Source organism: Rattus rattus, chromosome 15 (assembly GCF_011064425.1).
Source record: "Rattus rattus isolate New Zealand chromosome 15, Rrattus_CSIRO_v1, whole genome shotgun sequence".
NCBI classification, from domain to species: domain Eukaryota; kingdom Metazoa; phylum Chordata; class Mammalia; order Rodentia; family Muridae; genus Rattus; species Rattus rattus.
Window position 1 is genome coordinate 18,971,130 of NC_046168.1, and position 21,215 is coordinate 18,992,344.

Genomic DNA, 21,215 nt, shown 5'->3' on the forward strand with positions numbered 1-21,215 from the left:
TGTTATGTGTGAGGAAAAGCACATGGCATTTGTCTATCTGTGACCGCCTTGTGTGCATATAATAAAATGGAATCTTCAAATTCCATCAACTCTACAACAAATGACACCATTTTGTTTTTCTTTATGGCTGAATCAAACTCCATCATGTATATAAGTTACATTTGAAAAATTCAGTCATTGAATTCTGGACTTTTAAACCTCAAATCTGCATTTTGAAATGCTGACAATATTTACATTTGTTTGAAAATACTACGGGGGTAAAAAAAAATCTACTTTTCTTGTACAATTAAAGGACTGAGGTTCATGTGTTTTATACCGTGGCTCTGATTATAACTACAGTGTTCGTGACTAAGCTTTGCTTTCAGTGAAATGATCGAGCCAGGTGTGGAACTGCATTTCTTTGATCCCAGCACTCATGAGGCAAAGCCGGTTGGGACTCTGTGTCTGTAAGGTCAGCCTGATACACAGAGTGCGTTCCAGACCAGCCAGAGACACATAGCGAGACCCTGCCTTGAAAAAAATTTTCTCTTTGCATGAAACCTGCCAATCAAAGGAGGCTTCTCTTGGGGTTCTGCCAGGATATACAGCTGCCCTTCGGGCTTTCACACGTCTTTCTCTTTTCCGCCGATGTCTGGTATGTATGTGCAATGGGTGTACGGTATCTAAGATGTCCTGGGCATCTGCACTACAGCAGGGTTCAATCCTGGTTTCATCGGCTCAGCCTCGGGGCCTGATGTGGCTCATGGTCCATAGCCAAGACTTGGTAATGTTTGTGGAAAGTTTAAGTTCCCAGGAATATACTACTCTAGGTCCTCCTTCCATAAGCATAATTGTGAGGTATAAAATTCCGCAGTACATTTATATTAAATACTGGCTATCCTGAAAAACTGTAGATCATTAGCTATAACCATCCAAGAATAATAACTCAGATAAATATTATTTCTCCGTGTTGTGCAGCTAAGACCTCTTCCCAGCAGCTTGCTCACACTTGTGGAGAGCACTTGGCTGCCCTGTAACTCAAACCTGTCTTTACCTCTCAGCCAATAGACACTCAATGGAACATAACCAATGCCTGGCCCTCTATATTTAAAAAAAAAAAAAAAAAACCTCAGACTCGGGGCTAGAGATGGCTCAGTGTTAGTTAAGGGCATGGTTGTTCTTTCAGAGGACCGAGTCCCAGCAATGACACGGGGGCTCCTGATCTTCTATAACTCTAGTCTCAGGAGGTCCAACACCTTCTTCTGGCCTCTAAGGGCAGATGCACATGTGGTACACAGATATACATGCAGACAAAAAAATAAAATAAAAGCTTAACACACACACACACACACACACACACACACACACACCATTGCCACCGCCACCGTCTAACAGGGCTGAATAGAAAATGATTGCATCAAATTTCTTCACAGATTAGAGTCTTCTGATCACAGACTCATCTGCACACTGCTCCTCAGGCCTGTGGGGGCCACAGGTGGTCCCATCAAGCTGAGCACTTACGCGACCTCACAGGTAACTTCACAGAGGATAGGCTGGAGCCACCTTACCATCTGCAGTGTTGTTTAGTAAATGCTGCTTGGCCCAGTTTTGAAGCCAGACAGTTCCCCTTCCTAAGTAGCCCAGCGTCAACCACTTTTGTAATAGTGTCCCATAACCGAAGTCCCCACCCACAAGCCCTGATCACTCCTGAGACCGATGTGCCTCAGACCCTGCTGAAATAATTGTAAACGGCCAGCCCTGCCGTGCTCCAGTGTTCTTACTGCTGTGGTAAAACGCTTCACAGAATCAGCTTAGGGGAGAAAGGGTTTATCGTGGCTCCCGGTTCGAGAGCACAGTCCTTTTTAGCAGGCACGGTGTGATGGGAAGTGGATTTCAGCAGGACGTGAGGCTCCTGGACACCCTGCACCGGTCAAGAAGCAGAAAGAAGTGCTGGTGGTCAACCTGCTTCCTTGTTTCCACTTCATCTAGGACCCTGGCCCAAAGGGCAGTGCCACCACATTCAGAGAGGGTTCCCTCCCCTGGGGAAACCTTGGGAAGCATGTCTCCTATGTGGCTCTGAACGCATTCACGTCCACAGCGAGGGTTGAGCATCTTACCTACAGGCCTGCTTATTTCACTCCGGCTATTCCTTCCTGGGAAACTACAGTGAGGTGCTCGACCACGGTGCCCACTCCCGAGGCTGCTGGGCAGGCCCTGGTGTGCTCCAACTGGCCCTGTGTGTCTAGCTGTGCTCTCGCCCAAAACCAATAACCTAAGGAGAAAAATGTTTGCAGACCTCCTCCTCCTCCTGAGCTCCATCTGCCCCTCCTGTATTTCCACTCCAATGTAATATGGTCAAAACATGGCTGGGCCAAGCGAAGCAAGCTATTCTATTGTGAATGTCTGGCGACTGCTGGCAACTGACTGTTGCTCACAAGAGCTCTGTTGAAGACACAGAGGAGCGACTCAACACGTGGGTTAGGAAGAATGATAGCTTCCTTGTATAAAAACAAAAAAGTCACAGCCCAAGAAATGCATCATTCATGTGCTCCCAGAAGACACGTTTCTTGGCACAGGTTTCAGCAGGAAACATCACAGTGTGCCACTGAGTGAGCACAGTGCCCTGGTTGGGGCGAATCTCTTGAGACTGGGTAGATTCAGGGCAGACAAAAGAAGATGTTCCTTTCCATGGAAAACGGCATGCTCAGAAGTGACTCAAGTGGTGGAGGGGGCTCCTCACTTTCCCAGGACTGCATGGCAAGAAAGAAAGGGTGGGAAGGCCAAACCCTGGTGGTGGGATGAAGCATTACACCTCCGTACATCTTACAAGTGTTGCCTACTAAGAGGGTCTTAACTGCTGACATGTTTTGGGGGTGGGGGTGGGGGAACGGTAGCAAGTGTTTTTCAGGATCTCTCTGGGTCATGAGTGGGCATTCTCACTTGTTAACATTCAGCAAAGTGCTCTTAGCATCTTTCTGGTCCAGATCAGAACATTATAAGTTAACAAAGCACTGTAAGCTTCAGGATAAACACTCAGTATGGCAGAGAGCTTTAAATGGAGCTCATGATGTCAACACCATCTACAGTTGCTGGAGAGCAGAATTCACAACACTCTACATCAGGGCCTTGTCCGAGGACTAACCTCCACTTGCACTCTGTACAAAAATTCGCTGGGCAACACCAAGGCTAGCTATTGGGTGGTACTCACTGCTGCTTCCTAGGGGGCCCTTCCCAGTCACAACTAGTTTTTTCTTCTATGTGGCCATATCTAATACTCTTCGGTCCCAAAGTCAGACTTCTCTTAAGTGTGTCCTCTGTTAAATCCAAGAAGCTAGTCACCCATTTTCTCTGCCTCCCTTGCAGCTACATGTGATGATGTAATCCATTTATAATCGAGGGGGGGGGAGTCTGTTATAATCCTTATCCTTTTCGATAAATTGACCCACTCTAGCTGAAAGCCGTGACTTGGATGCAAATGAAAATAGATGCTTACACATAAGAATCACACATACATGCTCCCAGGAGAGGGACAGAGGAATAAACATATGGATGGTTATGGTTTGGTTTGGTTTGTTGAGTTAAATGATAAACATTTCAAATAGCTACACGTATATACAGAGTTAGTGTGGACTCATTATTCATAATGAGATATTTTGGGGTGCATTTCTTGTGTCAGCCAACTTTAAGTTTCTAACTTGTGAGTGGGGGAAATAAATTAAGCCAATGGAAGTACCCTTCTCCATGCCCCATTTCTCTACTTTCATCTAATCTAAGCCTGAGGAGAAGCACACGAATGAGGCTCCAGACAGGACTTGCCCGTTATAACACAGAGACAGCTGCCACCTTTGAATACAATAGAGCATGCAGCTCGAGGTCAGTGTGTCTTTACCCACCATCCCAATTTCTACGTTAATGACTAAATTATACAGGAGGTCAGAAACCATGCATCCCAACAGTCAGGCATCCTTTCTGAAAACTGATTCAAATCTGTTGAGAAGCCCAAGGAAAGATGGAAGGTAACAGAAGGAGCCAGCCTGTCATCTCACAGATACCACAGAGCAAAGGAAGAGGGTGAAGAAGGTGCCCTCTCCTACACACATGGCGTTTAGCAGGGCAAACCCAAAGAGTGAACTCTGACTTAAGGATGTGTTCAGTGACCCCTGGGAGTTTCTGCTGTACCTTCTGCTGTGTGGGTTTTAGCAGCACCAGTTGGGGAAGGAAAGCTTGGCTACCTACATCACAGCACAGGACACAAAGGTGCATTCTCAGGGCAAGTGACCCAGCCACTGCCTCAGTCAACCCTAACCATGGGCATCTCATATTAAATCACACTGCTTGTGTACCCCCCTTCATCCAAAAGGAAAAGTAAAAGATGTCTGTGGCTTTTTTCTTTTTTATGAACAGCAACTTGCAGTTTGTGGAGTCACAGTTACTCACACTGAAGGGACAGGAAAACCCAGGATCATCCTGACCTGGGCCAGTGCTCAAGCCAGGCCCAGGGAAAGTGGCATCCTTAGGCACAAGCACTGATGTCTTTGAGTCTCAACTATTTTCCACTATAAAATTGGGATAATACTGACTTACATGAAATGTCTCTTTTTGTAGATCAAACCCATTGTTTCTGGCCAAACCCATTGTTTTTGTAGTTCAAACCTATGTGTTTCCGCACATAGGTTTTGGGTTATTTTTTACAGGAAGAAACAAGATTACTTAGCAGAAGACCCGAATCGCCACCATTGTACGAGACCATTAGCTCTAATGGCAGCAGGAGTTGGCTTCAAAGCTGCTGTGCATTAATTTGCACATTAAATTATAAGGCAGTGATTAGAACCGCTCCTTACAGGGCAAGTGCCCAGGCCCACCTGAGACCTATGAATCAGAAACAGGAAGGTGTGGTGAAGAATGTGCACTTTCATGACAGCACCACAGGGGACAACTCGACTTTAAAAACTAATTTTTCCTTCTAGAAATACATCAGGGTTTTAGTTTTGGGTAGCTTTGAGCCAAAATGAAGAGTTTACCTGAGCCCAATTAGCATGTGTCCCTGCTTATCGAAAAAGGGGTTTATGTAAAAGTCGAGTCACACGTTCTTTGCTCTTAGCGACCTACAGGAAACTAAGTCAGCCCTGACACCAGCTAAGTACTAAGAGCTGAGGAACTGATAGAAAAGCCATGAGTTACCACAAGGAGTCTTCCCTCCATTATCCCAGATTTCTTACAAAGCTCCCATCATGTGAGCGCCTGAGGGAGACCTTGGCCCCCCCACAGAGAGGCTGCCATGACTTACCCCTCAGGATGTAGTTCTGATAGTTCTGATCCGCCTCGGCTCCCACTTTGATCAAACATGTCAGACCTTCAGCTATGACGAATTCATGCACCAAATCCTTGTCATCCTAGTAGGAAGGAAAGAAACGAAATGAAATAAAAGAAAATTTAAAAATTTTAAAGTATTTAAATAGGTCCCTATCTACCTTATATCCAAGCTGCATTGTTCAAACTTTGCAGGAATCTTTGAAGTAAAATTACCCCATAGGAGATTCTGCTCTGTTCAGATAAAGCATCTGACTCTTTTTAAATATTTTAATTTTTCAGACAATATATTTGATTATGCTTCCTCCCCCTCCCCCAACTCCTCCCAGATTTTCCTCAACTCTATTTTTTTTGTTTTTGGAATTTTATTTTAAGAAGGTTTTTTTTTTTCTTTATTCTTTTTCTCCTTTTTTGAGAGAGAGGGAGGAGGAGGAGGAGGGAGAGAGAGAGAGAGAGAGAGAGAGAGAGAGAGAGAGAGCGCCCATGAGCAAGTGTCTAACTCTTGCCAAAGAAATTTTACAAGTCTTCACAATGTCATTTGCCAAAGACCAATTATTGCCTTCTGGGCAATCTAATAAAGATGAAGTAAATGAATCTCTTGCCCGTCCGGAAGCTGTATAGTGCTCTGCTTTTCATTTTCCAAGATCCTCAGAACCCACACCCACAGGACCCAAAGTGCTGGCCACGTGAAACTTCCCCATGGAGTTTTTACTACAGCAGCATCCAGTGACCATGCAACCCATCATGAAAAGCGCATGCCTGTCCCAAGAGATAGCCTAGAGACAGCAGTTTCAGCAAAAGGCATGTGAATGCTGTCACCCTGAGGAAGTCCCGTCTCTCATCTCCTTCCTTGCACAGCTGGCAGCACAGGAAGGGAGCTGGGTACAGGGGCAGCCATTCATCTGCAGCAGCTGGCCATCCGTGGTCAGCCAGAGGCAGGACATAGAGAGAAACTCAGTACACTGCTAAGCTAGTGGTTCTCAAAGAGAGCTCTCCTGATAGACCGGGCAAGGGACCCTTGGAGTCTCTCACACATGCAAATTGCGTAGCCATAGCCCTGCCTGAGGATGGGGAAGCCTCAGTGGACAGAGCTCTGGGGCTGTGAATATCAAAGCTTCCTTCCTTCCAGGCAAGACAGAGGTTCAAAGAGGGACGTTTCTCACCTTCGCCCTCTAGGGAGCTTTGAGAGGACAAGGAAGCAAGACTCTATGCAAAAACACCAGATTGGGATTGCTGAACTGACACCCAGGCTTGGCTACTCAATTACCAAACGAGCAGAGCAGGATGTCTTTACAGACAGTCTGAGACTCGAGAGGGCAGGAAAACAAACAACATACACTTGTCCGGGACCACTGAACTACATCTGGACAGCACTCAACTGGGCAGTTGCTGTAAAAACAAATTGTGGGGAGCCCAGTGAAACAGACATTTCCACTGCTGCAGATTTCCTACAATAGACAGCACAGGGAGGATGCAGCAGGAGCATCCATACTTCGTTATAAGAGACAGCAGAGCAGGCATTCACATGTAAACCCCAGCAATGGGAATACAGAAGCCAATGGAGTGAACTACAGAGAACTGGGATAGTAGCAGCAACCAGGCATTTATCACTAAGAGAGAAAATAGATGACCTGGTACAATTCTCCTGTCTCGACGTGCAATCAGCCCCTCTCTTTATTATATGACATTTTTCAATTACATGGATGGGAGCCTTGAGTTAAATGTGGGCAGACATAGTACAGGTCCCTGGAAGCGATGTAGCGAGGCAGGGTCAGTGCCAGTTAGGGGCAGGGGCGGAGCCAGACTGAACATAATGAGAGACAGCTGTGTGAACTCAGACTTTGAGATAATCATGGCTGAGGAAGAAAGAGAAAACGGGACAGTATCGTGAGTCTTTGGAAAATTACTTTACACTGGTAGGTATAAAGGGAATAAAAAAATACGTCTCCCTCTCTCCCACTCTTTTCCAGCAGCATATGTGGAATGGACATGCAGATGAGCTCATGTCTAGTCAGGAGGGTTTTCTAAGCATGTAACAAATGTTTATTGCTTTAACTAAAACTAGATTCACACATGACTTCATGGTGAAAAAGTGCGAACAAGCTCTCGAGAAACCAGTCAAGCTAATCACTAATATTAATATACCAGAGAACCGAGTGTCTGGCAAAGGCCCTCGGAAAAAAGCACCGGACAGGTGAGACGGTGTTCGTGAGAATAACTCAGACCCTTCGCTAAAATGCATGGGCCCGTGTAGATAAGGCACCGGGGAAGGAGAGACTTGTGGATAATAAATGTGGAGAAAGTCTTCCAAATTGGCAATGTCCTAGATTTTAAATACGTATCCTGAAATACATAGGCAGTGACACATGATTCTTAAGTCACCGGCTTCAGATGATTATGAAATTGCAATGTTCTCACCAGCTGATAAGGGGTTATTGCCGCATTCCAGAATTTTCTGTAGGAGCTATTCATTGGCTTGTGATATTTTTGTTTTACATTTGCTGTGTGTGTGTGTGTGTGTGTGTGTGAACACGCACATGTGTTGAGACACATGGTGCCACATGCAGACGGAGCCGAGTAGCAGCTTGTGGAAGCTGGCATTCCCTTCCACTGTGTGTGTCTTTGGTGTCTGATTCAGGGTTTCAAGCTTGGCATCAAATGCCCTTAGCCCTGGAGTCAAGAGCCCTGTTTTTTGTTTGCTTGTTTGTTTTATTTTGTTTTTGTTTTGTTTTTGTCTTGGGTCTTGTTGTTATTGTTACTAACTGACTCAATCCAATGTCTTTATTCTTTAAGCTCCTAAAGTAAGAGTCTCTGAAATACCTCCAGGCCTAAAGAGCATGAGCGCTGGTAAAGATGCAGACCAGCCTAAGCCTTCCCAACACCTGCCTGTCGGGTCCAGTTAACCTCCAGCATGGCTGGCCTTCAATGTGGTTTGGGACCCACTCCCTGTAGCAAGCACCTTCCATCATGCTTGTCTACATAGTACTAGCCTAGCTGTTTCTAGGCTACGCAGGAGAAACTCAAGGGACACGCACCGAGGAGTAGATTGGTTCAAATACTATATAACAAGTCTGAACAAGTTAATTTGGTTTTCTTTCTAACTTTTCAATTTGGGAAAATCTCACTGTGTGTAAAACAAATAGTCCTGCAAACACAGGTGTAAATGAATTCACAGAGATCTTGTTTTCTATTCATCATTCTATCTTCTCCTGCTATGGAACCTGAAGCAATTCTCAGAGCACACATAGTTTATTTCTGTGGTTTCCAACTATAGAAACCTTATAAAAATAGGTATTTATAAGAAACATTTTAAGTTTAAAAAACAATCAAACATCTGGTCAGTGTCTATATTTACAACTTTTTCATCATCACTACACAGGATGTCAGTTTAATACAACTTAAGCATTACTTGGGAAGAGGAACCTTATTCAAGAAATTCCCCAGATCAGATTGAACTGTGGCCATGTCTGTAAGAGATGGTCTTGACCCATGATTGATATATGAAGGGCCAGCCCACTGTGGGCAGCATCATCCTTAGGCAGATGTGTTTCAGCTATATAAGAAAGGTAGGTAAACATGAGTCAGAGATAAGGTAGCAAACAGCTTGGCTCAGACATCCAGGCTCCTGCTTTAGGTTCCTGCCCTGACTTCCTTCTTCAATAGACTGTGACCTGGAAGTGTAAGCTGAAACAAACCCTTTCCTCACCTAAGTTTCCTTACCTTTTGGTTCGGGTGTTTTATTACCTCCACGGAGCTAAGACCAAAAAAAGATCCAAATAACATCTACATACATCAATTCATTTATATGAATCTAAAACTCAGAAATGTCATTTAACTAACGGAAGATAATGACCATACCCTCATTAACATATGTGCTGAAGAAAGTCAGTCATCCTTTAGAGCAGCCCACCATCTGGATTTAGCAGATCATTTCCCTAAAGTGATGTCTAGCATGTGCTTCTGTCTTTAATTATTTGTAGTTGAATCTGAAGCCAGGGTTGATATGTTGGCTTGACTACATCATACTTTATATTCCCTAATGTCTAGTAGTACCTTCTTTCTGACATGTTAGCAACTTTTGTTATTAATTCATTAACAGATTCATTAAGTGCCAAAAAACAGGGGTTTTCTATTCTTTATTACCTACAAAGGCTTTCATTTTTAAAAGAGATGTCCTTTTAACTTAAAGTTCAATATGAAAAGGCAAGATGAATGTGAGATTGTAAAAGTTTGCCCTTTTCAAAACAGCTAGTCCACCAGCACCCACCACCTAGTCATCTTGCCTATCATTGTAAGGTTTTAGATTCCTTGTGAATGTGTCCATCAGTTCAAACTTTCTCAGTGTGTCTAGATCCATAGCGGTTATCATCTGATTGATGTGTATTGTTCCACTGGGCAACCCTTCAGCTTGCTTCTGAGAGGGAGAATGACTTAGTTTTATCTGATAACACCTATTCTCCATATGATAAAAGGATACAAGTTTCTTATAACATGACAGAGGAACCATGCCCCCAGCAACAGACTTGGGATGTAAGAGAAAAGAGGACATGTCTCTAGAAATTTCCACCAGAAAAGGGGTCCCATCCTGGAGAGAAGAGGCAGTATACTGAACAAGTTTAAAGAAGAAGAGAGGAGTAAAAGAAGAGATGAGTGTGGGTGAGTAAATGGGTTTGTTGTTGTTGTTGATGATGTTGTTGTTGTTGTTGTTGCTGTTGATGTTGATGTTGTTGTTGTTGATGATGTTGCTGTTGTTGTTGTTGTTGTTGTTGCTGTTGTTGTTTGGTTGGTTGGCTGGTTGGTTTGGTTTGCCCAGCTTTTTTGCCTAGTCCCTCTTAACAGGAAAAAACTCACTCTGGCTAAAATTATCAACAACAAAGACAGTCTTTGAAAGACATGGATAAGACAGGAATTAGAAGAAAGTGGAATGTATACATGAATAAAATTAAAATGGAAAAAATAATGAACATTCCTACTCCATGCAAAGGTCACCTTCACTACCCCACTCATGGGTATCTGGAGCCTGACTTAGCCCTTCACTAAGGGCTTCTCTTGTACAGGGATAAAGGGAAGGCTTGGTGTGTATGGAGTGTTAACATGAAACTAGTGGTGAGGGACTTGCATGTGCATGAGGGAGCATACCCTACAGTAGCTGGATGTATAATAACAAAACTGGGATTAAGCAAACCGTCTACCCAAAGAAGAACGAGCGGAACAGCTTGAGCTCTCTGGATATAATAGAACCCTAGCCAGAGCTAGTCACACCCACTCCCATTCACTGAAGAAGTGGAAGTAGGACGGGTGCACATGACAGCATGCACATGAAGTTAATACCACAGATTGTTATACACAGTGAGTATCTACCACTGGGATGGAAACATGAATATACACAACACTAAATGCAAGCATTGGTAGAAAGGAGGCATGGGTGTGGGGAGCAGGTAGTGATATGGAGGGGAACAGAAAGAATACATTTGGAGGGGAACAGAAAGAACACAGGTCTTTAATTATAATCAAATGGGTTTTCTTTTTTAAAAAAAATTGGAATATAGAATAAAATATTATTTGCTTAAGTTGTCCTTACTTTTTATACTTGAAATATTTGACATAAAATATTCTTCTCTAGAATTCTGATCTAATTTTGTGTGTGTGTGTGTGTGTGTGTGTGTGTGTGTGTGTGTGTGTGTGATGTGCATATGCATGTGGACACATGTGGGAGGGTTGCAGGCACACGTTTGCAAGCTCATGTGGAGGCCAAAGGTTGACATCAGTGATCTTCCTCAATTGCTCTCCACCTTTTATATTGAGGCAGGGTCTCTCACCTGAATCCAGAGCTCAGTAGCTCAGCTAGAGTAGTTATTCAGACTGCCCTAGATTCCTATTTTCACCTCATGAGCACTGGAAATCCTGGCAAGCCATCATGCCCACCCAGCATTTACCTGGGTGCTGGAGATCCAAATTGGTTCTATCTTTTGCTCAGCAAGCCCATGGCTCACTCTGCCGTCTCCTCAACGCCCTGATCTAACTTGTAATGTCCTGAAAACACACTTTCCTATTTATAATAAACATAGGTATAAGCTTTTATGTATCTAACTCCCTAGCAAAGTAAAACCAGGACTGTGGTATTTCGGCTTTCGCTTTTCCATTTTACCTGAAATATCTGCTTCAGCGAGAAAAGGGCCCTTCTTAGATCCCGGCCAGTGGAGTTGTACAGCTTTTCTGAAATAAAGAATATAACCATTAATTTAGTTGACTCAATGGAGTCAATGGAGGGTACAAACATGCAAAGTTATGAAGAATGACATTTTTTACCAGAAGACAACAATGCAGCCACTCAAGTACCTCATACACTGGCCTGGTCTGCTACACAGCCCAGAGAGAGACTCTCTCACCTAATCCTCTTCAGTGTTTAACAGACTGCCTTCTGGTTTATAGATCCTTCCACTTGGTGGCCAGACACAGAGAAAACCAATGCAGCCCAAATGCAATAGATTTCAAGAAATCGTTTGTATTAAATTGGGGTTTTGAGTGATAAAGTAGGACATAGAATTGTTGAATCCTGCATGGCCACACACAAGGGATGGAGTGACATGGTTCCTGCCATGGAACAAGCCAGCAGGGTACGTGCTTCCATGAGCGTTGATGGTTACGGTGGCCATAACGCTTGCTTGTATAATAATGTATATATTTTCATGTTCCTCCTTTGGGGAATGTTCTGTCTGCCAAGGTTAATGAGTCCATGATAATTAGAAGCAGCGTGAGTCCAGGAGGTGAGGGCATGTCTGTGTCTCAGCAAAATGGTAAATGCTAAGACCTTCAGAGGACAGCCCTTAAGGCTATAGGAATAAACTCTGAAAACATGAGTTCAAAAATATATAATTTCTCAACTATACAAGATATAAGGATGCAAATATATGAGGGGCTTCATGAACCTAAAAGAACAGAGGCAGCTGCACTAGGAACCAGTTTGTAAGAAAGATACAAAGGCAGACAGATAACTGAGTTCAAGGTTAGCCAGGGACAGAACTTAGGCCCAGGTGTGGTGGGAATAGTGAGATCAGGCAAGATTCCACCCAGCTAGCTTACTGCCTGTATTTACAAAGGCAGGCAGATCTCTGAATTCATTTGCAATGTTAAACAAACAGACAGACAAACTAACAAACATGTGCTTGCTGTCTAAGAATCAAGGGGCTGACGTCATGGGACACTGATTCATTGAATAATCAAAAGGGAACCTGGGGTAATGACTGAATTGATGTGTAAAAGACTGGTCCTTTGATCTATAAGGGATGAACCATCCAGAAATTGTTTAGAATTGTAAGAGAGAATAGTCTGGAAAGCTGTCTCGAGCAGGACATAGCCCATCAGCCTGTGCCCATGATTGGTCTTCCAGTAATTTCTTTCACTGCTCCCAGACACCCCTTCCTCAGAACCTCTCTCCAAGCTAAGACTGGCCCTTAGCATGGAATCGCTTAGAAATCAGGAACTTACGTGATTGAGTAGAACATTAAATCTCTTAGCATGTAACCTCTTAAACTATGGACAGTCCCTCATCAGGTCAGGTAACTGAATCACACACACACACGCCAACAATAAAACGTTTCTGAATGCACAATGAGCAAAACTTGATTCATAATCAACAGGTAATGAATTTCAAAGTGCATCTGGCATCACTTGCCTCTGCTGTTTCCTGTGATTTTACTGCAGCCTGGATTCCGAGCACATAACATGTTCTGCTTGCACTGTGCACGGTGTCATATCACCAGCAAGGGCCCTTTGAGACAAGTGTATGCTATGAATTCCAGTGTTTTTAGTCTAACATGTCTACTCTTAGAGAAATGTAATGATTTAATTGGTAATTAGAACTGTAGTCATGAGCAGGATGCACCTACTATATTTATTAACTCTGAAAGTGGCAGGCCCTTCCTATAATGAAGGGCTATACAGGTTCTTGAGTGAACTCTGGTAACTGATATCTTTTAAGGAAGTATCTAGTTCACACAAATTGTTATAATCTTAAAGAGAGGGAGCTATTTGTAATATTTGCCTTTTATTGACTACACATCTCTCTTAGCTTTGTTATTGATCATTTGTGACTGGGTTGCCTTTTGATTTATTGGTCTGACGAGAGTCCTGGCAATCACGTCACTCTTTTCAAAAGTCACCCCTGGGTTTTGCTGGCTTTCTCACTGTTTCTTGGGTGTTAGTCATTGATTAGTCTCTTCCTTGCATTTCCTTCGGATTTCAACTGCTCTTCTTTTTTCTAGTTTCTAATTCCTTTAAAAACTATTGTCTGTTGGGAAATAGCTAACTGGAACTTTTCATTTTTGCTGTGCAAGGGATCGAGCAGGGCCTGTAGCATGCTACACAAGCACTCTACTGCTGAGCCACGTCCCAAGCCCATTTTTTAAAGTTTCTTAAAGCAGGACCTTTATTAATTAATTTGATGTTTTTATTTTTGTAAATCAGTCATGATTCCCAATCACTGCTAAGCAACACTGACCTTGTTTCCTAAGCATTCTGACATGCTTTCCCTTCATTCAAATTGTATTCATAGTGAATATTTCATTAAACTCAAATGTGAAGGGGCTAAAGCAGTGGTTGAGTGGTTATGAGTACACACTGCTTCCAAAGGCCCAAGTTCAGTTCCCAGGACTTGTGTCACAACCACCTGCAACTGCAGCTCCAGGAGTCTTCGGAGCTAAATGGGCACACGTGCACACATGCACATTCATTTAAAAATACAAAATCTTTAAAATACAAGCAGAAATAACCTAATTCTGTGACTGGTTTATTAGAAATACCACTAATTTGTAAATATCCAGGATTTTTCAGATAACTTGTCAAAACATATGATTTTATGGTACAAGTTCTTTTAGATTTATTAAGGTGTATTTTATGACCAGAATATCTTGATGAATCATCCGTGTGTTGAAAATGGGTGTGTATTCTGTCATAATTAGGAGTCTCTAACTATCCACTCAATCAAGCGACAGTGTTGATTAACTCACGCACGTTTACATAGAGAAAGATGGGGTCTCACTATGTAGTCTTGGCTGGTCTGAATTCACTATATAGACCTAGCTGGCTCTAAGCTCATCCATACTCACATGCTGGGATTAAAGCCATGTGCTACCGCGCCTGGCTTCTGTAAGTTCCATTTGCTCCTTTTATAGAGGGACGTGAAAGGATTGCTGAGCTGTCCAGCTAGCAGGCTGCATTTCTGCATTTCTGCATTCAGCTCCATGAATTTTTGTGTTAGCTGCTTTCTAGTTCTGTCCTTAGCTGTGTTCACACTTGGGAATGTTATGACTTCTTGGTTCCCTGACTTTTGATCTTCATATAATGTCTGTCTTTACCTTAGATAGTATTCCTTATTCCTTATTTCAAATACTTTTCTGGTATTGATGTAATCACTTAGGTTTTTAGCATTTCTGTATCTTTCCCAACCTTTTGTTTTAAGCTCTCTAAGTTTCTAGAGGACACCAGTGCATTTTACTCTTTAGACAACCTGATAGTATGCCTTTCTGCAGTGCTGAGAACTGAATCCAGTGCTTTCTATATATTAGGTCAGCAATGTATCACTGGGCTACATTGTGGCCTCTGCTTTTAATGAGTGTAGTGCTCCCACTGTATCCTAACCTCTAAGGCATCCTAGGCGACTCCACAGTGCACAAGGACAGAAACCTCAGAGAGGTTCCAATATTGATTCTCCCCCTTCAGTAAGAAACATCCTCTAGAAAAGCCAAAGACATCTTTGAAAGGTCTCCAAACTCCTTGTTTCCCTCTTTCCCAACTGCCACTGAATTTAAACAAATTAAAATTCCTTCAGACAGAACGTTTTCTAGTCCAACATCTTTAATTTGGGCCACCGTTTGTTTAAATACTTCCCATTCCAAGCAAAACCACACAATCAAATAGCACCCTTCCATAAGAATGACTTTCTTCATGTAAGGGAATTCTCCCTTAAAAGAGGATTCTAGTTTCTTAAAGATTTATTTTGATTCTGTGTGCATAGGTATTTCTGTGCATTTGTATATCACATGTCTGCAGTGCCCACAGAAACCAGAAGAGTGCATCAGATCCCCTGGAACTGGAGCTATAGACATTTGTTAGCTGCCATGTGCGTGCTAGGAATCGAACTCAAGTCCTCTGTGAGGGTAACACATGCTCTTGACTGCTAGGTACTCTCTCCAGACCACAGAGCAACTCAAATGAATGAAACAGCTAAAATCTGTATTCTATATGACAGATAGCTATTTCATATTTAGTGGCCAGGTACCCTCACGTCAAGTTCTCCAAAGCTGTTAGTCATCTGTTACAATCACCGCGTGAACAACAGTCACAGGCTGGCCCCTCTGTCACAGGAGAGCCATAGCGGAGCCATCTCCAGTACAGGTGAAAGGGAAGTCATATCTAACAGTTACTTTCCTGGTGGTTACACCAGGCAGTTACACCTGGCAGAAGCAACTCCAGAATTGAAGAGTTTATTTAGGTACCTGGTCTGAAGGTGGGAAGAGCAGGGCAGTCATGGAGGAGTCAGGCAGTTCAGAAATTAGAGAACTCAGGCAAGAGGCAGATCATAACCCTCAAAGCCCACCAAGAGTGACCCAATCCCTCCAACCAGTCCCCACTCCCCAATTTTCTACGACCTCTCAGAACAGCATCATCCCCACAAGTGACAAAGCCTGTGAGGTACAGCTCACATTCATTGTCATTGGAAAGGCAACTCACAGGACATCCCTACTCTAAAACGAGCCATGGCTTCAAGTGCAGCACTCGAGTCAAAGTCACCATCGAAAGCCCCTCTGCCTACCATCACTGCTCTGTTGTTCTCCGCACACATTTCAGGAAGCATCTTCCAGCTAGAGGCCCAGGAAAGATGACAAAGGGAGAGGATTTGTAAATAGCACATCCTCTGCCCTTTACAGAGGTTATAATGCATGCTGTTGGGCCAGATTCCAGCAGGCATCTTACTATGTCAGATAATCTACCAAGCAACTGGTAAGAGTGCTGCTCGGAAGAGATGTGGGTCCAGAGAACCTCAGATCAAAGCACGAGTATTCCTTCCCATAGCTCGGATCCTGGTTTTCTTGTTCCATGGCTAACTACGTCCAGTTAGTGGGACGTGTAGCGTGAGTGAAAATAAGTTCGAGAAGCAAAGCAGCCTGTCTGTGTTGAGTCCAGACTTCCCTATGCAGAAACTGAGACATGACAGCTGAGTCATCTTAAAGTGCGACAGTCCATCTAGCTCCCTTGTCAGCTTTCAAAGGGTCCATTCCTGCAGAACTCCCACCACTGCTTTAGAAGCAGCTGTCCACACAAACTCTGACAAGTCTTCTGAGAATGACTGGTAGCCACAGGGGTCTCTACTTGTGCCATCTAGATCTATCTTCTGCGACTGTGTTCTGAGACTCACATGTCTGATTTGGGACGGCAGGTTCCACATGCACATATAACTTCAGCCCACAGTTAGTTGTGCTGTCAATATGGCAAGGAAGACAGCCTTAATGTTTGGAGAAAGTTAGACCGGAACTCTCATGGGTAAAAACAGTGAGAAGGTGCAACCCATTTAATCAGCGAATGAGTGTGGAGAAAGAGAACCTAACTGAATTCAAGGAAAAAGGGGCAAATATCTAGATATCTATTATATCTAGAGTAATCCCATAAAACCACTGGTTTTAGGGTTAATGATTACAAAACACGTTTTCTCACCAAATGGCAAACCCAGGAACCAAGAGTTTTACAAGAAAACTTGGGTAAAGACATGGGAGCCCCTCGATTGCTGAGGGGACACAAGATGGCAGTCACATCTCAAGATCTGTGAGAATCAGTTACAGAGGAAGTCAACCACTGTGGTCTTCGGCTGAAGACACAAGCAATGGGTGCCACCGCCACCAGCTCTGGGGCTGTCTGCCATTTTCTTTTCAGACATCGGGCACAGTGAAGTGGTGAGGAAAAAAAAAAAAGTTCATGGACTATGGCCAAAGACAGCCAGTGGCCAAGTAGCCTTCCTAGATGGAAAGCACTTAGTCTAAATTCCTACAGGCTCCTGTCGAGTCCCACTTGGGACAATACTCTCATGGGCTCAAAGGGGCCATCTGACTCACACACAGCAGGACATACAGACTGCCTCATCCTACAACCCTTGCCTCATTATTGCATTCTGATATTTTAAAAGGAAAAGGCAGCAAGTAGATGGACTTTACCTTGATGTGTTATATTTCTCATCTCACTGTGAGAAAATACCCTGCAACTTCAGGAAGGAAGGGTTCGCTTTGGTTCACGGTGTGACAGTATAGTCCAGTAGGCCATCATGTGGAAAGAGTGGTAGTGAGAGCAGCGCCCATTGTAGCATCAAGAGAGAAGAGCAACTAGTCACAGGACAGCCACAGTCAGGAAGCCAAGAGCAACGAATGCTGACGCTCAGCCCACTTTCTCCTTTTTATCCAATCCAAGAGCCCCAGCCCACAGACTGGTGCTACCTACATTCAGTGTGGGTCCTCTCTCCTAAGTGCAACCTCTCTGAAAACACCCCAGCACATACACCTAGGGGCAGATCTCCTAGGTGGTTGTAAATCCCATCAAAACAACAATAGAGATTAACCATCACAGTATTTCTGTGAATCATTTATTCCAGTAATTTCTAAAAAGAATTTTAGAGTTAGACTCTTTTACTCAAACATTATATACACATGGCAGGAAAAAAATCAGACACACAGAATTCAGACAATTTCAGAGGACATGGGTGCCTGGTAGCTTCCTGTGAGCCCCTGTCGGGTTCTTCTATCTGCTAGAGTGAACGTCCTTATCTAAGCCAAAATCTCCATTTTATCAGATAAAGTGAAGGCAGAGAGGGGCCTCAATTCCTGGTCTGGGACTGAGATCTGGGGAAGTGGAGACGAGTAACTGAGAAATGCTGACAGAAGTGCAACTGGCCAGGCACTCTTTTTGCACAATAAAAGTGAGGGAAACACCTGAGCCACTGAAATTGCTGGTATCCTAGCCAGGACACTAAAATATCACCATGTCCTTTAGAGAAAACACATACAGGAACAAAACGATCCCTCAACTTTTAAAGGCCGTTATTATTGTTGTTATTAATAATATCATTCCTATTGAGAGAATATGAATACATATTTTATGGGCAGGTGGCACATTTGCCACAGTGTGCATATGTAGAATAAAGGACAATTTTAAAGTCTGTTCATTCACCTCTACAGGCAGCCCAGAGATTAAATTCAGGTGACCAGGCTTCCTCAGCAAATGCCTTTACAAGTTGAGCTACCCAACGTGGAGGAGCAACCAAGTCTGCGGTCCTGATGCTGGGATGCACAGATGATGCTGAATAAAGTCAGCCATGGCAACAGGCTATGTGTAAGAGGGGGAAGTAAGGCTGTGTGTAAGAGGGGGAAGTAAGGCTGTGTGTAAGGGGAAGTAAGGTTGTGTGTAAGAGGGGAGTAAGGCTGTGTGTAAGGGGGGGAAAGTAAGGCTGTGTGTAAGGGGGAAGTAAAGCTGTGTGTAAGAGGGGAAGTAAGGCTGTGTGTAAGGGGGAAGTAAGGCTGTGTGTAAGAGGGAAGTAAGGCTGTGTGTAAGAGGGGAGTAAGGCTGTGTGTAAGGGGGGAGGAAGGCGGTAGGTAAGAGGGGGGGTAAGGCTGTGTGTAAGAGGGATTAAAGGGGATGGGCTGTGTGTGTAAGGGGGGGTAAGGCTGTGTTTAGGGGGGGAGTAAGGCTGTGTGTAAGTGGGGGGGTAAGGCTGTGTGTGGAGGGGGGTGGGCTGTGTGTGGAGGGGGGAAGTGGGCTGTGTGTGGGGGAGTAAGACTGTGTGTGGGGGGAGTGGGGCTGTGTGTTAGGAGGAGTAAGGCTGTGTGTAAGAGGGGGGTAAGGCTGTGTGTAAGAGTGGGAAGTAAGGCAGTGTGTAAGGGGGGAGTAAGGCTGTGTGTAATGGGGAGTAAGACTGTGTGTGGGGGAGTAAGGCTGTATGTAAGAGGGGAGTAAGGCTGTGTGGGGGGAGTAAGGTTGTGTATAAGAGGGGAGTAAGGCTGTGTGTTAGGGGAGTAAGGCTGTGTGTAAGAGGGGGGGTGGGCTGTGTGTAAGAGTGGGAAGTAAGGCAGTGTGTGGGGGGGGGAGTGGGCTGTGTGTAAGAGGGGAAGCAAGGGGTGTGTGGGGGAGTAAGGCGGTGTGTGGGGGGTGGGCTGTGTGTAAGAGGGGGGTGGGCTGTGTAAGAGGGGGAGTGGGCTGTGTGTTAGGGGGAGTGGGGCTGTGTGTGGGGGGGGTGGGCTGTGTGTAAAGTGGGAAGTAAGGCGGTGTGTAAGGGGGAGTAAGGCTGTGTGTAAGGGGGAAGTAAGGCAGTGTGTAAGGGGGAAGTAAGGCTGTGTGTAAGGGGGGCTGTGTGTAAGGGGGAGTGGGCTGTGTGTGGGGAGAGTAAGGCTGTGTGTGGGGGATGGGCTGTGTGTTGGGGAGTAAGGCTGTGTGTGGGGGGGAGTGGGCTGTGTGTGGGGGGATGTAGGGCTGTGTGTTGGGGGAGTAAGGCTGTGTGTAAGAGGGGGGAGTAAGGCTGTGTGTAAGAGGGGAGTAAGGCTGTGTGTAAGAGGGGGAAGTAAGGCTGTGTGTAAGGGGGGAGTAAGGGGGAGTAAGGCTGTGTGTAAGAGGGGAGTAAGGCTGTGTGTAAGAGGGGGCAGTAAGACTGTGTGTAAGAGGGGGAGTGGGCTGTGTATAAGGGGAAAAGGCTGTATGTAAAAGGAGGAAGTAAGGCTGTGTGTGGAGGGGGGTAAGACTGTGTGTAAGAGGGGGGAGTGGGCTGTGTGTGTAAGAGGGAGAGTAAGGCTGTGTGTAAGGGGGGGTAAGGCTGTGTGTAAGGGGGGAGTAAGGCTGTGTGTAAGAGGGGGCAGTAAGGTTGTGTGTAAGGGGGGAGTGAGGCTGTGTGTTAGGGGGAGTAAGGCTGTGTGTAAGAGGACATGCAGCCAAGCAGAAATAAAGCCATGTGGTCAAAGAGAGCAGCCACTTGACACAGCTGCCACGTGCATGGGCAGGTGGGCACACAGTTACCATCCATACCAATGAAAACACATGGGGAGAGTCAGCTCAGGGAGGACCTTGTGGGCTGGGCTGTGTGACTTCATCTGTGTGTTCTTGGGGGTTGTGGAGGGCTCAAGAGGAGTGAAAGCAGGAGGGGATGGACAACCAAGTTCATGTCCTGCGTGGCACTGGCACAGAAGAACTGAAGAGGCGGGTAGACAAAAGCCAGAAACCAACAAAAAGGCCTCAGGAATTGGAGAACTTGGGGAACATGGACCACGGCCATGAAACTGACCTTCTCTTGAGATAATAAAGGCTCCCCAGAAGCTAACCTAGGGTCAGAAGCAACCTCATTTCCTAGAGTTCATGAACCAGAATGGAGTTCACTTTATTTATTCCCAGGGGAGGTCCATGGATCAGTTTCGTAGGTCTGTGCATGTTCTGAGTACCCAAAGCAGAGGGAAACAATTTTTTTAATGCCCCAAGCACTCCTAGAGATATCCCTAGATAGAGAATTCTGACTCCTCTGTCTTTATTTCCTTCAACCACTGGCCACTTAACTCTGTGACAAGAGTCATGACAAACAAAGGAATGAAGAGACCATCAGGATGCTGCGGAGAAGGCCCAGTGAACAGAATGTTTGCCACATAAAACCATAAGGTTCTGAGTTCAAATCTCCATAACTCGTGTGAAGCCAAGCGTGCTGGTGCACATCTACAACCCCATTCCTATGGCGAGATAGGAGGCAGGTACAGGAGGATCTCTGGAAGCTCACGGCCCAGCTAGCCTGGTGGCTGCTGTAAAGCTTGAGACAACAGAGTCCATTTCAAACAAGGTAGAAAGTGAGGACCAACAGCCAAGGCTGTCCTCTGACCTCCACCTGTATGTTGTGTACACATGTTTGCACACAC

General features: G+C 44.7%; 1 protein-coding gene across 1 annotated transcript in view; it reads right to left on the reverse strand.

Annotated features, from left to right (window-relative positions):
* The window catches only part of Fhod3 (formin homology 2 domain containing 3), a 235,943-nt gene extending 224,220 nt beyond the window's left edge, over positions 1 to 11,723 (reverse strand). The window contains exons 1-2 of the mRNA XM_032885556.1: positions 11,438 to 11,723; positions 5,267 to 5,372 (exon numbers count right to left, since the gene is read on the reverse strand). Coding sequence (XP_032741447.1) covers positions 5,267 to 5,372; positions 11,438 to 11,569 — 238 coding nt within the window. The 5' untranslated portion in view covers positions 11,570 to 11,723. The remainder of the gene's footprint in view (positions 1 to 5,266; positions 5,373 to 11,437) is intronic.
* Positions 11,724 to 21,215: the final 9,492 nt, after the last annotated feature.